The sequence below is a fragment of the Epinephelus fuscoguttatus genome, linkage group LG9 (assembly GCF_011397635.1).
Source record: "Epinephelus fuscoguttatus linkage group LG9, E.fuscoguttatus.final_Chr_v1".
In the NCBI taxonomy this organism is placed as follows: Eukaryota; Metazoa; Chordata; class Actinopteri; order Perciformes; family Serranidae; genus Epinephelus; species Epinephelus fuscoguttatus.
Genome location: NC_064760.1, coordinates 38360850 through 38375831, shown reverse-complemented (window position 1 = coordinate 38375831; position 14982 = coordinate 38360850). Strand labels below are relative to the sequence as shown.

At 41.4% G+C, this 14982-nt stretch overlaps 1 protein-coding gene across 1 annotated transcript in view; it reads right to left on the bottom strand.

Annotated features, from left to right (window-relative positions):
* Window positions 1-12475, bottom strand: part of gabra4 (gamma-aminobutyric acid type A receptor subunit alpha4) — a 39436-nt gene extending 26961 nt beyond the window's left edge. The window contains exons 1-7 of the mRNA XM_049586310.1: window positions 11895-12475; window positions 11664-11782; window positions 9716-9783; window positions 9216-9436; window positions 7522-7604; window positions 1126-1269; window positions 421-573 (exon numbers count right to left, since the gene is read on the bottom strand). Of these exons, the coding sequence (XP_049442267.1) occupies window positions 421-573; window positions 1126-1269; window positions 7522-7604; window positions 9216-9436; window positions 9716-9783; window positions 11664-11782; window positions 11895-11983 (877 nt within the window). The 5' untranslated portion in view covers window positions 11984-12475. The remainder of the gene's footprint in view (window positions 1-420; window positions 574-1125; window positions 1270-7521; window positions 7605-9215; window positions 9437-9715; window positions 9784-11663; window positions 11783-11894) is intronic.
* Between the last annotated feature and the right edge of the window lie 2507 nt (window positions 12476-14982).

Here is a 14982-nt window from a genome sequence, read left to right as displayed (position 1 = left end):
ATAATGTTTATAACAGTCTCAACCCATTTAGAGGGGTATTTATTTTACATCCTGAGAAGATTTTGTATCATCCACTGTTTCAGCCAGAAGCATTTTCGAAGACTCACATTTCTGGTCTTTGCTTGAGGCATCTTTGCTTGGAAGATGCAGCAAAATGATTTCTCCTAATGCTGTCAGCTGTTCATTCTAGCATTTCAAACCAGTCTTTAAACTAATAGCAGTGAATTTGCATTTCATGAGGCAATCTAAGGATAAAAAAAAAAAAAAAAAAAAACAGTAGCTCTTTATATTCCTCATAATCACCTCACATTTTAACATCACCTTGTTGTACAGAGTGGAGAGAGACACATGCAGGCATTGAGTAAATAAACAGTGAGCAGAGAGGCTGTGCGGGATGAGGGATGTGTGAGGTTTACATACCGAAGACTGTGCGTGCCGGGACTGATTCTTTATTTATCCAGAAGGACACTTGGGAGAGGATTACTGTCATTATGCAGGGGATATACGTCTGAATCATGAAGTAGCCCATTTTACGTTTCAAGTGGAAGTAGACCGTCATCACCACGTATTCACCTGAAGGATGAACAGAAATGAATTAGTTTGATTAACAAAGAATTAAAAGTTGCAGGTTGACAGATTTCACTTAATGCAGCTTTAGACAGATGTCACATTTGATTTTATTTGATCATTTTGTCGCTGTCCTCTATATTGTAGCAGAATTGACACATGAAACTCAACTTCCTGCTTCTATCATCTTTTTCAGAACCCTATTGAAGTGAACTGAGAGGCCCTCTGAAATGCCTCAACTCGTGATGTTTACAGGGTTTGATTCCAACAGGCTGCTGTCTGCTGATCACGTTCCAATGGAGTGACAAAGCTCCAAATATCAATATCTACCAACTGTGCAGCATTTGTACAGTATTAGTCCTGTCAGTCATGTGGAAAATACAGTGTAGATCTACCAGGTTTGACAGAGTACAATACACACAGATGGCTGAGCATCTTTCAATAAAAGATTTGATACTGTATTTTTTAACAATCAATTTGTAAAAGAAAGAAACAGTTCTTCACATCAACCCCTGCAGTCACTTTACTCAAAACACTGAAAGGACAAGCAAGTCTCACCTGTGATGGATTTAATGGTTTCACTGGAGACCGTCTGGCCGATGAGATCATACTGAACGAGGCTGGAGGACTCAGGAGGGACCTCGACTGAATGCTGAGGCCCTTTGGTCCAAGTATAGATCATTTCTGTTTTAGGATAGGCATCTGTGGGCAGACAGCAAAGCAACCTCAACGTGACTCACTAAACTGTAAGTTGTGAACGGTGCAGTATGAAAAAGTAAGACGTACAGTAGAGGGAAAAAATCAGTTTATGTAATGCATTTGTTTACAGTAAACTGTCTTTGCCTCCATACATACATATAAGTGTGTATACATACACATTTATTGTCTATGTAGTTACATTTGTAGACCTTCTTGACACCACGAAAGTAGCTGATGAGTTCACAGATAACACTTCCTGCCTCACCATCTGTCCCTGATCTGCCATACTGCAGCCTTTTTAAGTCTCCAGAATGAGTTCATTTATTTTTTAAAGGTTCTGTATGTGACTTTCAGAGCCTTAATGCAGCAGCAAACCACTATTTGCTATGTAAACATGTAATGAAGTAATGGCGTCCTGAGCAGAGAGTGACGTCACTCTAGCTCTGTGTGTGTTGTAATCTGAGCTTCTCCCCAGCTGGAACCCAACGTTGGCATGACATCAGGAAGATGTTGGTCTGTTACGTCAGACAGACACAACATTTTGCTTGGAATAAAAATCGGGTTGACTATATTTTAAATGATTAACAATGTTAGAAATTTGTGTCGTGTGGACGTTAACATTATGAAGTTTTGAAGATACTAAATGTTACATCAAGACGATGTTTGGAGGAGATGTTTGGGGATGTTGGATTTTGGTTACTTAACATCACAACTTAAAACCAACAAAATATCAACATCGTCTGTCATCAGTATTTTATGTCAAATTGACACTGGCATTGTCCTGACTTTAAATTTTGGTCCCCCGAAGTCACAAACTAAATTCAACCAAATATCACCACCTAATGATGTTGGTAGACAGTTGGGTCTGTGGTTTGTTTTGGTAATCCGGTTCGATGCACTCTACATTGCACTCATAAGGTGGTTACCACTGAGTTCTGTCAGCAGTTGTTATTCAGTGCTGTTTTTAGGAGTTAGCACCATAAGCTGCTAGCCCCCTTCTCAGCAGAAGAACCGCAGTCTTTTTTGCAAGAGTCCTCATAGACTCCATGACTGGAAACGGGGGGCAGAGATGGATGGGAATCACATATATCAAAGATCTCAAAGCTGGAATTAAACCCAGGAAGTTGCGATAATGTGGCACATGCCTTAACCAGTCGAACACCAAGGCAACCCAAATGAATTCATTTCTAAGTTGTGCTGATGATAGTTCTGTGACCGAAACCTTTTTGTTTTTATTCCAGTTCTTTTTTACTTTTTGCTTATGAAATTAACATTTCTACTTTTGCTACTGAAGAGCATCTGCTACTTTTTGTTTTGCCAGAGTTTTTATATGATGGGACCATAGAAATAGAATGAGAGTAGAACAGACTTCACCATTCAACATTGCAGGAAGGTGAGAGTGGTAACCATTTTTATGTGCACCATTGCCATTGCAAATGTGCTACTCCATAAAACTTCCAAATACACAAAAGAGGTGAGGTGAGGTTTTGCCAACCCGGTCTTCTCCCAACTTGTCAAATACCAACGCTTGGTCAGTGCCCTCCTCATCAAATACCAGTGTACTGAGGCACCCTTTATCAGCGGTATGAGACGCACCAATTAGCACCATATTTGACGCTCCACGCAACTGCCGTAGTATAAAGAGCATGAAAATCAGAATACAGTAGATGTGAGGAGAGGCAGATGGGCCAAACAAACTCTGGTCTTTCACACAGGAGATCACTGTTTATCTCCTGTGTGAAATCAAAACTCCATTGAGTTAATTTAATAACAACATAATGTGCTAGCAGGCTATGTGTAGCATTCTACCCTGGTGACATATGTTACATGACATATGTACATGCATCTTTTGTATGCACCTCCATTGCCTTGCAACTGAAGAGGAATTGTGGATTTAATTGCTTCATATTTCTATTCGTAAGTCATCAAATTCTATTCATTATGTGAAAAGGCCGTCTTAGTGTGTACAGTAGGCTAAAACAAGTTCTCAGACTAGTGAGTGTGTGATACACTTTACAGCTCTACTGAATTGTTGTCACCATAACAACTAACAACAATCATTTTCTGTTGAACTAATAACACAATCACTGCAAACACTCCAGTGTCCTTTCTATTCATTTTATTTCTATGGACGGGAGTGTTCATGCTGGCAATACAGTACTAACCCAACACTACTTCTTTGTAGGTTTAGACTCAAATGCAAACTTTTCCATATTATAAATACTGTAAAAGTACAATAAACCAGGAACTATAGAGACTGAAACAAACATTTGTCATTTTTGATTTGAAGGTTTTTAATCTCAATTATTACTGTACATTGTCTCTCTGAGAACTGCATTCATGGCAAGGGGAAAAGCCTCTGAAGCAGCATCATGGGATACTAAAACTCTCCACTGACTAATTAAATTTTTCGGACTACCAGCCCTTTGAGGCAGATTGACCCTTCACTTGTATTCAAATGCAGGAGAACTCTAGAGTCATTTATTAAGTACTCTGCAAAAAAAAATAAGATTGCATAGCCGTTTTTTTTTCTAGCTGACTGCCTAAGGGATCTTTCATCATATATGGCACTGAACCGGCAGTGATCTAATAGGCCTGTTTGCTAATACAAATGCATGACATCCAATCCACTCTGGCAGACCCACTGAAAACAGTACAAAGTGGTCGGAGTCAAAGTTCGCAGAGGTCCCATTTGACTCACTGATGCATTGTGCTGACATCTCATCCCCAAGAAAAGTTCAGATAAAAACATTCAGATAAATTCTCCACTGTGTCTGACTTAGAGATACTTTAAATCCCAACAAGTCTTTTACTCTCCAGTGTTCTGCTGTATGTATGCTGGCGAGGGTGGCCAGTCTGTGGATGCACAGCAAAATGCCAGTTATCTTTGCCTGCCACTCCCTATGGGACTCAACATCGGCAGGATACCAACTGTGCTGCCAAAATGAAATGACTCTGGTGTGTCATGGAGTGGAACGCAATGCCTGTGCACACAAGTCCAGATGGAGAAAAAGAAGACGGAGAGAGGGAGAGAAAAAGAGTGATGGAGAAAAAATGAAGGCAGGACAGACAGAGAGAAAATTAGCGCGCGCACACACACACACGCACACACGGACACAGAGCAGCTATGGAAAATAGCTGCATAGGTCTGTGCTATCCTGAGGCAGAGGAAGGGATTCTGACCTTTCCTTTGCTTCAGGCCACATCAGATCCATGGTCGCTTCCTCCTAACTGGAGGCTAGCAGCAGCAGAGCAGGATGGTGGAAGGAGGAGGACAAGGAGGAGGAGACGGATGACAATAACTGAGAAATGTGAATTTGTCCTCTGCAATGTCACCACACTGGGTAATTGACAGCGGATTGGGCGAGTGTAAAGGCAAACTCGTTGTCTTTTCCTTTCCCTTCTCTTGCAGATGTAATCTTCAAATTGCTGCTCCTCTGCGATAAGACAGAGCTGAGAAACTCCTTTATTTCAGATAAGTCATTTCTGCTGACCAGTAGACCCACTATAAACACTGATGCTGAGCTAGGGCTTCATTGTCCACAATGAAGAATGAAATACTTCATTATTTAGTATTAGCATTCAGTCGCTTTGTGTCTCACAAAGGGCTCAGCTCCCCTTTTTACAACAGAATCCATTTCAGCACCAAGCAGAGAAAAGTCATGTGAACAGGCTTTTATTCACACCAAAGCTGTGTTCAAAATCACATACTAACATCCTATTCATACTGAGTACAATGGAAAATTGAGTATGTAGTGCATTCACATTGCATATGATGTGGATTTTGTGTAAGCAAGAAATGCTCCTATATACTGCATTAGCAAGAATTCCTGAGTGTGAGACATGAGCTTACTGGGCATACACAAGTTTCTTCAGATGGCGCAACAGCCGGCAGCAGAGGAGATTTAAAGCCAGGCTTACCCTATTAATATGTCACTTTATTATGTTTTCATATTTTTTTGAATGCAAAAGTAACTTTAGATTCCCAATACATAGTCAGTTTACTGGCGTAACCAGCCTTGTCTCAAAGAAATACATGAAATGGACACAAAATCTTAACAATGCATTACATGGTGGTGGGCACAAAATATGTTAAAATTCAATGCTAGCAACAAAAAGCGATGCCAATGCAAAGTCAGTGAGGATTTTTTGTAGCGGACACACAAATTAAGTATAAAGAGCAAGAAAGTCCGGGCAGGGCGGGTGGGAGTGAATGGATCTAACAAACAGGGACTTTCAACCAGGAGTCCCCAGTACATGTCCCATGTGAAAACAGGAGTCAGTGTAGTTAGGTGACTTTAGGTAACTATGCCAAGTACTTTACGTAGGTACTTTATATAACCACACAAAGTACAAAGTTTACATCGCTTACATCTTGTACGTAATTATTCGAACCGAAACCATGATCTTTTCCTAACTATTATTTTTTGTTCTCTAAACCTAACCCAGCTGCAACTTTTTCACAATGAAACTGCGACTTTGACTTTCCACTGGCATTGCTCTCATGTTGCCAGCATGTAATTTTAACACATCTTATGCCCACCACCACGTAATGTGCTGTTAAGAGTTAATCTCCATTTAATTAATTCCTGTTAGGCTTTGTTGAAATAACACCTGATTGAAAATTGGCTGCAATGTTTTTGGAGATGTCACACCAGGTCACATCAGCCGTCAGTCATCTGATATAGTCATGTTGCTTGAGTATACTACAGTGTGAGACAGTCCGTTGTTGATGACATACTTAATCGTTAATTTAGTAGGCAGTATATGTTACATACATACTGAGTGTGTAGTAAGCAGCACATTAGTATGATTCCAACACAGCCTGGTGGCAGACTTCCTTACCCCCCAGAACTGTTGCATGTAGCATGTATAAATATAAATACATCTCTCTCATATAAACCTGGTGTAACAGCGAGAAACAACTGAATATATGAATGAGATGAATGACTATTGCTTTCAACTGTATTTAGGAAATAGGACAACATTTGCTTTCTTGCAAGAATTAGAAGAGGAGACCGCTAGTACTCTCATCTGTCTATTAAATATGAAGCTACCACCAGTTAGCTTAGCTTAGCACAAAGTCTGGAAACAGGTGGAAACAGCGAGATGCTTGTTGTTTTTACATTTCAGTTTGTGTTCAAATTAAACAAACAAGATTCAACATGGTAATTAATGAGTGTTAGACGTGCTGGTAGGTGGATTTTATTAACTTTGAAAAGATCAGGCTTCAGAGCAGACTGGCAACAGCGGCAACAGATGCTCAGCTAAGCTGGCTGGCTGTAGCCTGACATTTACCTTACAGACTCAAGAGTGGTATACATCTCTCAGTAAGAAAGTGTATGTCAAAGTATTCCTATTAGAATACTGTTGTTTATCTTTGCTCCCTCTCACTGAAGTTGCTCTATTTGCATGACATAGATAAAAACATAGAAACTACAGAGGCCCTGAGAGGCAAGGTGAAAAATGTTTTGGATATATCTGCTTACATAAAAGATAAAATCAAGATAAATGCAGAAAATGTTTCTTTCATCTTGCCTCTCAGGGCTTCCGTAGAAAACAGCTTTTGGGAACCAAAAACAAACAAACAGACAAAAACACATTCTGAGTAAACTAAACTGAAGTCAAAACTCTACTGAAACTACCTGCGGTGTATTACTTGCAAATTGCATTCCCTCTGGTTTAGTAATGGAAAGTAATCTGGTGGGTCTCCTGTGAAACAACACCTGGGGGCACAAAATGCTAAATGCAATGTAGAGGCCAGGAGAGGCTTCTCAGGAATGGGTTTATGTGTTTACAGCTACTATCATCATAACTCAGGTACAAAGTGGTGGATGAGGTAATGATTCATTGATGAAATGCCATTTACACACTGTAAATACCATCTTTTCCAACATGAAAATAAAAACATGCATGACTGCTACATTTATGGGATTCTGTTGAGGGGTCAGAGGTCAGGCTGCAACTATTTATGTGTTCTTGGGTCTTTATTTTACTTTTTCAGAAGCACTGTGGTAGTATTTGGGGCAACATACTGTAGATGTGTTAGTGGCCACCAGTTAGTTGCCGGTGCATAGCTGGTTAACTGCATGTTGTCCTGTCAGAGCAAATCAGCAAACATCTGGTTGGTGGTTACCTAACCTGTCATGTAGAGACCCAGCTCACAATGAAAGGAGAAAAACACACATACACACACACACACACACACACACACACACACACACACACACACACACACACACATAAAGGACTTACAGCTTCCAAACTTGAGAGGACATGCATGTCCATCCATGGGGAAGTCCACAAGCTTCATGGGACATTCAGCACTGATAGTCAACCTGTTGCAGAGAAGAGTTGCTCAATAAAGGACCAAATAGATATACTCTCTCAAACACAGACATGCATCAAGAATGTGTGCAAGAATCACACTTAATGAACACTTAAAGTTACTATCCACTTAGCGCTGAAGGTGGGAAAATCATGGAGATTGGTTGAAGAGCCTACGGTTGACTCATCTGATTTCAATACATATCGGTGGAGAAACAGGTAGGTTAACACTTGAAAAGGCCAGTGATTTATTTACACCAAATCATTTTCACTAAAAGGCGAAGGAGCAGTTATGTGACTGTTATACTGAATTTAAGATGTAGAAGTTTGGCAGCCTCTGCACTGCCTCCACACAGCTCTGCACTGTTTACACATTATGAGCCACTGAGTCTGATTTCACAGCAAATCTGTTTAATTGCTTTAAATCAAACAAAGGCTGTCATCTCTCTTCTCCAACTATATTTTTTAAATTAGCACAAACACCAAAATATAGAATACAAATTATGTGAAGAGTCTATCCTCCCATCATAAACTGACATATGTATAAGTGGAAATAGACTTCTCATGCACTGTTCATATACACTTCTACAAAACGTAATACAGTAGAATTGGTGTATAACCCATGCACTGGGAAGACTGCAGTCACATGACCAATGTGCTGGTGAGACTTAAGAGAGAAGTCGTATAAAGACCAAAAGTCTGTGTAAGAAGGCCGGTTTGGGTGATGGACAGGTCAAACAAACACAGGACTTTCCCCAATTTGGGGATTGGTATATGGGGACCATGTAAAACCAACTGAACCTTTTTACCGTTATTTCAAGGTATGTCGTCACCATGATTCTTTTCCTAAACTAAATCCCCGTAAAGTTACTTGCCTAACCCTAACCTACATAACTTGTTGAGTAGGCTACTTAACATGAAGGCATCCTACCATATTTCTTTTCCTAAACTTGCCTGAACCTAACTTACGTAACTTCACATTAAATATGCAAATTAATAGTAAGTAGCTGAAGTACATGAAGTGACAACGCCATTTCTGAGCTGCTGATTCACAATGTATGGACTATTGTATTATGATATGTTGCACTGTGAAGTAAACGTTGATTGCATGATGTAATGTCTATAGAATAATGACATCATCTGCATTTCAGTTGTTTCCCTTTAAGTCTTGTTTTCACAGTTCAATTCTGTCTGTCACTGGGTATGATCTCCAAAAATGAAGGCTCGATTTATTGCACTAAGGAAGTGTGTCAAACATTGTGCAACCAAAATAGGCAGAGGATAGCGCTTTTATTTTCCCCGGTAGCTATCGGTAGCTATCCTCAGTAAAGAATGAGAATAAGTTATTTGCAGTTACTATCCCCAGAGGCTGAAATGACGGATGGTGGAACAACCAAAGCAAAAGCGATCCGGTTGTCTTTGCGACAGCAGTGCCAACAATACCACTTGGAAACGTTAGGGGGGAGGTGAAAAATTGTCTGTCTCCATTTTTGATATAGTAGGAAACAGACACATGGTTTGTAAATAAAATCATTTGTTCAAGGTTTGGCTAGAGTTTTGGCTTTATCATTCTTCTGGTGTTCAATGTTAATAGATTGTGGTAATGGAGCATACATAAATACCTCATGGTGTACAGAATGGTGCCATTCTTCATGATGCGGAAAAGCTTGTTGGGGGCCGTCATGTTGTGAGCGACTGACTTTTTGCCATTCCTGAAGAAGGTGTCTGGGGTCCACACTTTAGTCACCATCAGATTGTTCAGCCTCAAAATCTCTATCGGGCCCTCATACATTAACCTGCGGTCCACCCACGTCTGCCGGAAGAACACGTCCATTGTGTACTCCTAAGACAGGGATATTGGCAAATTCAAGACAAACATCAGAGGTCAGGTAGGTCGGCAGGTGGGATGATGTTGCTTCATGATTATCTACATTCATCTGGAAGAAAGTCTGCAAAGTAAAACATCTTGTTTTCCACCCACGTATAAAGTAGCGAGGTTTGCCTATGCTGTCCTGAAATGACCAGATTCGGAACAAAGTTGTGTAAATTTAGTATTAACACAACAAACACATCAATCAACATGTTTTTAAATGTTTTCAGCATTTTAAGTGTGGGTACATACCATTTCAACATCTGAGACAGGCCCAAAACTTGTTACATATATGTCGGTCTTGACCTCAGTCACGGGACCTATTGAGTCAACAAAACAGACAACAAGTGTCACGTTTAGTTTCCTGTTTTAAATCCTTCTGTCACAATCCAGCCCATGGGCAGATTATGAGACAATAGGCCCCTGGGCTAAGATACGCATACCCACTACCTCTCCTCCGAGACACACAGATTTTTTTTTATTTTTTTTTTTTGGCTTTGCATGTCTTTGTAGTTGTGCATCTTTTGTGGTCTTGTGTCCTTATGTAGTCATTTTGTGTCTTTGAGGCAAGAGCATAACTTTGATTTGAGGGGGGGGGCACTTAAAAATTTGTGATTTGAATCCAATTTCCTGCAGCTCTACATACATTTAGGCACTACAGTAACAAAATCCAGAAAATATTACTAAATATTCTTCTCTGTATATCGAAGTAAAATGAACAGCTCAATTTGAATCTTGCCCAACAGTAATGTATTAAGCATGATTTTTGTAGCTAAAATAATATGTTTTTTTAAAGTGGGCGGCACACAAATTCTGAAAAGAGACATGTCCCCCTGTCCCCAGTGGAATTTACACCTTAGCTTTGAGGTAAATTTGTGTCTTCTTTGGTGGCTTTGTCTCTCTTTGTAGTTATTTTATGACTCTTTGCAGTTCCTTATATCTCTTTGTGACCTTTTTGTGTCTCTTTGTGGTCATTTTGAGTCTCTTCCTGGTTGTGTCATTTTGAGTGACATTTTGCAGGTGAAGGCCAAGGTGGGCCCTGACACTTTGGGCCCCTGGGTTCAATAATCCATCCATGGTCCAGCCTCAGAGAGACACCAGTCTTATTCACATTTACACACATTTATATCAGGCAGCCCAAAAGACACGCAATAGCTTATCCAGAGCTAGTGCCTTATGCATAATGGAAGTGGAAAAAAATAGCTTAAAAGATGTAAAAACATAATCCTGTTTGATTTTTTTCCCTCAGTGAATGAATGTGGAGGCTGACTGTACGGGCATTGTTTATAAGTGCAGGGATAAGCAAATCTACAGTGTGCACGGCTATCTGTCTGCTTTGCCCTGTAAACCAAATAACGCTGCTTCTTAACCGTGGTTTGAGACACGATGTACAGAAAAACACCAAATCCGTACTTTTAGCACTTGAACTTGTGCATTAAGCGTTTGTCCCGCAACATACACACGGTTATATAACTACAGTCGCTTTAACATGCGAGCTTATACAGGCCCCTCTTCTGGCGGCCGAAGTGCCAGGCTTACAGGGGGAAGTCTGAAACATTGCGTGTTGTGACACGCTGGACCATGGAGCAACACGTTCCATATAATACAGGTCTCCTACACAGAGGGAGGTAAAGAGAAATAGGACATTGTAGCTGCAATGTTCCCACTTATATGCTATGTCTCCACTGTCAAGTTTCTTCATCTTTTCTCCTGTTTAAGCGTGCCAAAAATCATAAAACAATTTGAGGCATATTTGTGTTTTAAGGCTACACAAAGAGACCTACAGGGCTCAATAATGGCTTTATGGTTAGGCTATCTTATTGCACTTTATGGTGGTGTCTATTATGGCACAAAAAAAGTCAAATAAAAAAACTCCTTTTTATTAGAAGGATTTAGTGTGTTTCAGATGTGACATAATTACTGTGGGTGAAACTGACTTGACAGATACGGTGTATGTGGTACTTAATGGTGGGTCTGCAGCTACCTTATTACACTTGTAACACCCAAATCTGTGACCCAGCACCAGACTCCCTTAAAAATCGTTGAGTTTTGTGAGTTGTTAAGTGGTTAGGGTTTCATCTCTAGTACAAAAAATAGCATCCTCCTACTTTTAATTGGAAGATGTTAACTGTGTCACTGTGATGACTGTCCTACTCTTTTGCCTTAAGAATGAATAAAAATGGTATTTTGTTCTACATACCTCCAAATCCGGGTCGTAGCCTGTTGTCATAGCCGTCCAGAAGTCGGTCTAAAATGCGCGTAAAATTCTCCGGGTATATCCTTTCATCCTTCTTTGTCTGTCCAGAGATTTTCTTTACACTAGAAAGAAATAAAAAGAATCAGGATAGCATAACTTGAGCGCTAGAGACACCTCGTTAGTGTGAGCCGAGCAGGTTTTCAGCACCGCGGACAGAGACACTGTGGGACTCACCAAGTCGCCAAACAGAAAAAGTAGAAGAGGGTCCGAATAAAAGCGGGGCACATCGCTGTCACCGTCTCCTTCGTCTTGGCAGAAACCATCTTTGCATGCCATACTTCAAGCCTCTTCACATCTCACCACGCCAGATGCCTGCCCGTGTCCCGGAGAACAGGAGGAGAGGAGCCGCGGCGCACACAGAGGACAGAGCGGCGGCGGAGAGGGGAGCAAGTTGAGCCTCTCTCCCGCTCCTGCAGTCTCTCCACACGCGCAACACACACACGCACGCACACACACACACCTTCACCCCCAGCCCCGGTCACCTCTGGTCCGGATGAAGTGCTGCTGCTGTTGTTGCTGCTGCTGCTGCTGCTGCTGCTGGCATCCAGAGAAAGAAGCAATCCTCCCTCTCTCTCCTCTCTGTTTGCTTCTCTGTCTCACCCTCTGTATCTCCCTCCCTCTCTCCACTCTCCCCCCCTCTCTGTCTCTGTTTGCTTTCTCCTTCTCCCTCTCACACACACCTGCTTTGGTCAGGACACAGATTAGACGTGCACTGCTTTGAAATGACTTCAACACGGACTTCTTCCCCTCTCTGTCAAAACTGGAAAAAGGCAGGGCACAGAATGTGTAGGCCTGTTCATCTCCTCAGCACCCATCTGAGCATTTGGTGTTTCCTGACAGCATGACCTCCCCCGCCGTTCAGAATCACACATAAAACAACACTTTTTTCCATTCAACTTTTTTTTTTTTTTTTGCTTTAAAATCTCATTTTCCTGGATGTGCTCCCCCCGTGCCCTTTGACCCCTCCGCATCAATCAGTGTCCGTCACTCCAGCTGCTTTGTGACAAGGCTGCCTAGCCTACATGTTGAACTAGTTTCAGGAATGCATTGGTGAGCGCCTGTATTAAGATTCAAATGGGTCAGTCTTGTCGCAATACGCAATCACACACACACACACACACACACACACACACACAAAGGCACACACACACACACACACAAAGGCACACAGGTACTGTAGAGGAACTGGGACAAGCCACATGCTGCTTCACAGATTTCTCTGCACCTGGGACAAGCACAAGACCTTCACTCGGTATGTGTGTGTGTGTGTGTGTGTGTGTGTGTGGTGTGTGTGTGTGTGTGTGTGTGTGTGGCTCTGAAGGTGAAGTGCGGGTAAATCTCGCAGGATAAACAAACAAGATGTCTGGGTTCCACCACACTGGCTTTCCTGATTAGTTTTGAAGTGCATACAGTATAAACACACACACACACACACACACACACATATACAGACTGGGCTGAAACAGGAGCCACATAAAGCGAAGGGACGGCGAGGAAACATTATGTTGATACCTTCCATGCAAGCTGAAGTCATGTAGAGTAGTCTTATAACGCGGCTCCCAATCCCCTGCACAGCCGCCCACCCCAGTCCTCCCACAATACACTAGAGCAAGGCGGCTCTGTGGGGGATGAGTAATATGCGTGTGCTCTTTGTGGGGGCAGGCTTTCGTCCAAGTGATTCTTTTTTTTCTTCTAGTTTCTTTTCTTTTTTAGACATTTGATTACAATTTGCTCTTTTAATGGAAGCACTTTCAGCATACTGTACAAAGAGGCTGTAATAATATTCATTCAAGAGCAGTCAAATGCCTGGAAATGTCAGGAGTACAGTTTTCGGAAAAAGTCACGTTGGCCTTATTATGCCACGTTGACCTTTCCATGTAAGACTGTCCTGTGTTTAAATTACAGTACATGATGTATTATTGTGTTAACATTTGTGGCCTGAAGACACACACTGTGTGCGGAGCACTAAAGAATTGTTTGAGGTTTCTAATTTAATTTCCGTTATTGTGCTCTTTATTGTGTGTGTGCGTTTGTCTCAGTTTGTCCTGAGATTCCTTGAAACAGGTTCTTCTGCTTTGTAAGCTATATGCCCTGCAGCAGAAATAACTGCTATGATAACCTAGTTTTTTATCAGTGTGAGCGAGCGTGTGTGTGTGTGTGTGTGAAGGAGGAAGGTAGACGAGGTGAGGCATAGCTCTGTGATGGCTGGTGTGTGTCTTGAGTTGGGAAGAGGGGCACGGCAGCAGAGGGTCATTACATTACCTCCTGTAGGATCCACGCGGGGCCTGATGACAGCCCTCACATAGTCCCAACCTGACGACACACACACACACACACACACCTACAGTTGCTGCAGCAGAGCTTGTTAGCTGGAGCTCAGCACACATGAAAGACTGCTGTCTTTACTGTGTGGGAGCTACAGCAAGATCTCATTAACTTTGTGGATACTGGTTTCGAGAGACCAGCATATAGTTCTCATTACCATTATTTTGTTCACTGGTAAACAGAGGTAGAAAGTAACGTTTACTCGAGTACAGTTTTAGGTACTCATACAGGCTGTTCTCATGCACTCTTCATTTGTATACCTACGAAAAGTAATGCACCAGAATTCCTATTTAGCCTGCATAATCAGGAAGGCTGTGATTATGACCAATGTGCTGACGGGAATAAAAAAAAGTCATCAGTTTTAACAGTGAAAGTCTGTGTTAGGAGGCATGTTGGGGCGGGTGATGGGTCGAAAAAAAAACAGGCAACCTTCCCAGAGAAGATCAATGTTCATTTCCAGTGTGAGACCAAGTGAACTTTGACAGTTAATTGTGAAGACAGTAAAGACTCCACAAAATAGCATTTCAAGTCTTGTGTGTGATTTATCTTGGCTTCATACGAGTAGAGGAAATCTCCAGTAAACGCTAGGCTAATTTATACAATGTAAAATGCCATAGGCTTTTGCTAATAACATTAGCATGTTGTATTTGTCTGGAAAAGGTGTTTAGTATAAGACAGTTGTTTTGTCAGTGACCCATGTGAGTTGTAATGTAGCCGAATTTTGTAACATTAGTTTGTTAAATGTTGCTGTTGTCCCTGGCTTCATATGAATAGAGGAAAAGTCCGCTAGCCACTAAGCTAATTTATACAATGTGAAAGCCAATTTGTGTTCTTGTAATTGAAATTGTCGCTATTAAGCCATGTTTAAAGTGTGTTTTGAATCAACTTAACTTTACAGCACTTCACAGAAACCCCACCGCCAACTAGTGTTTTGTTG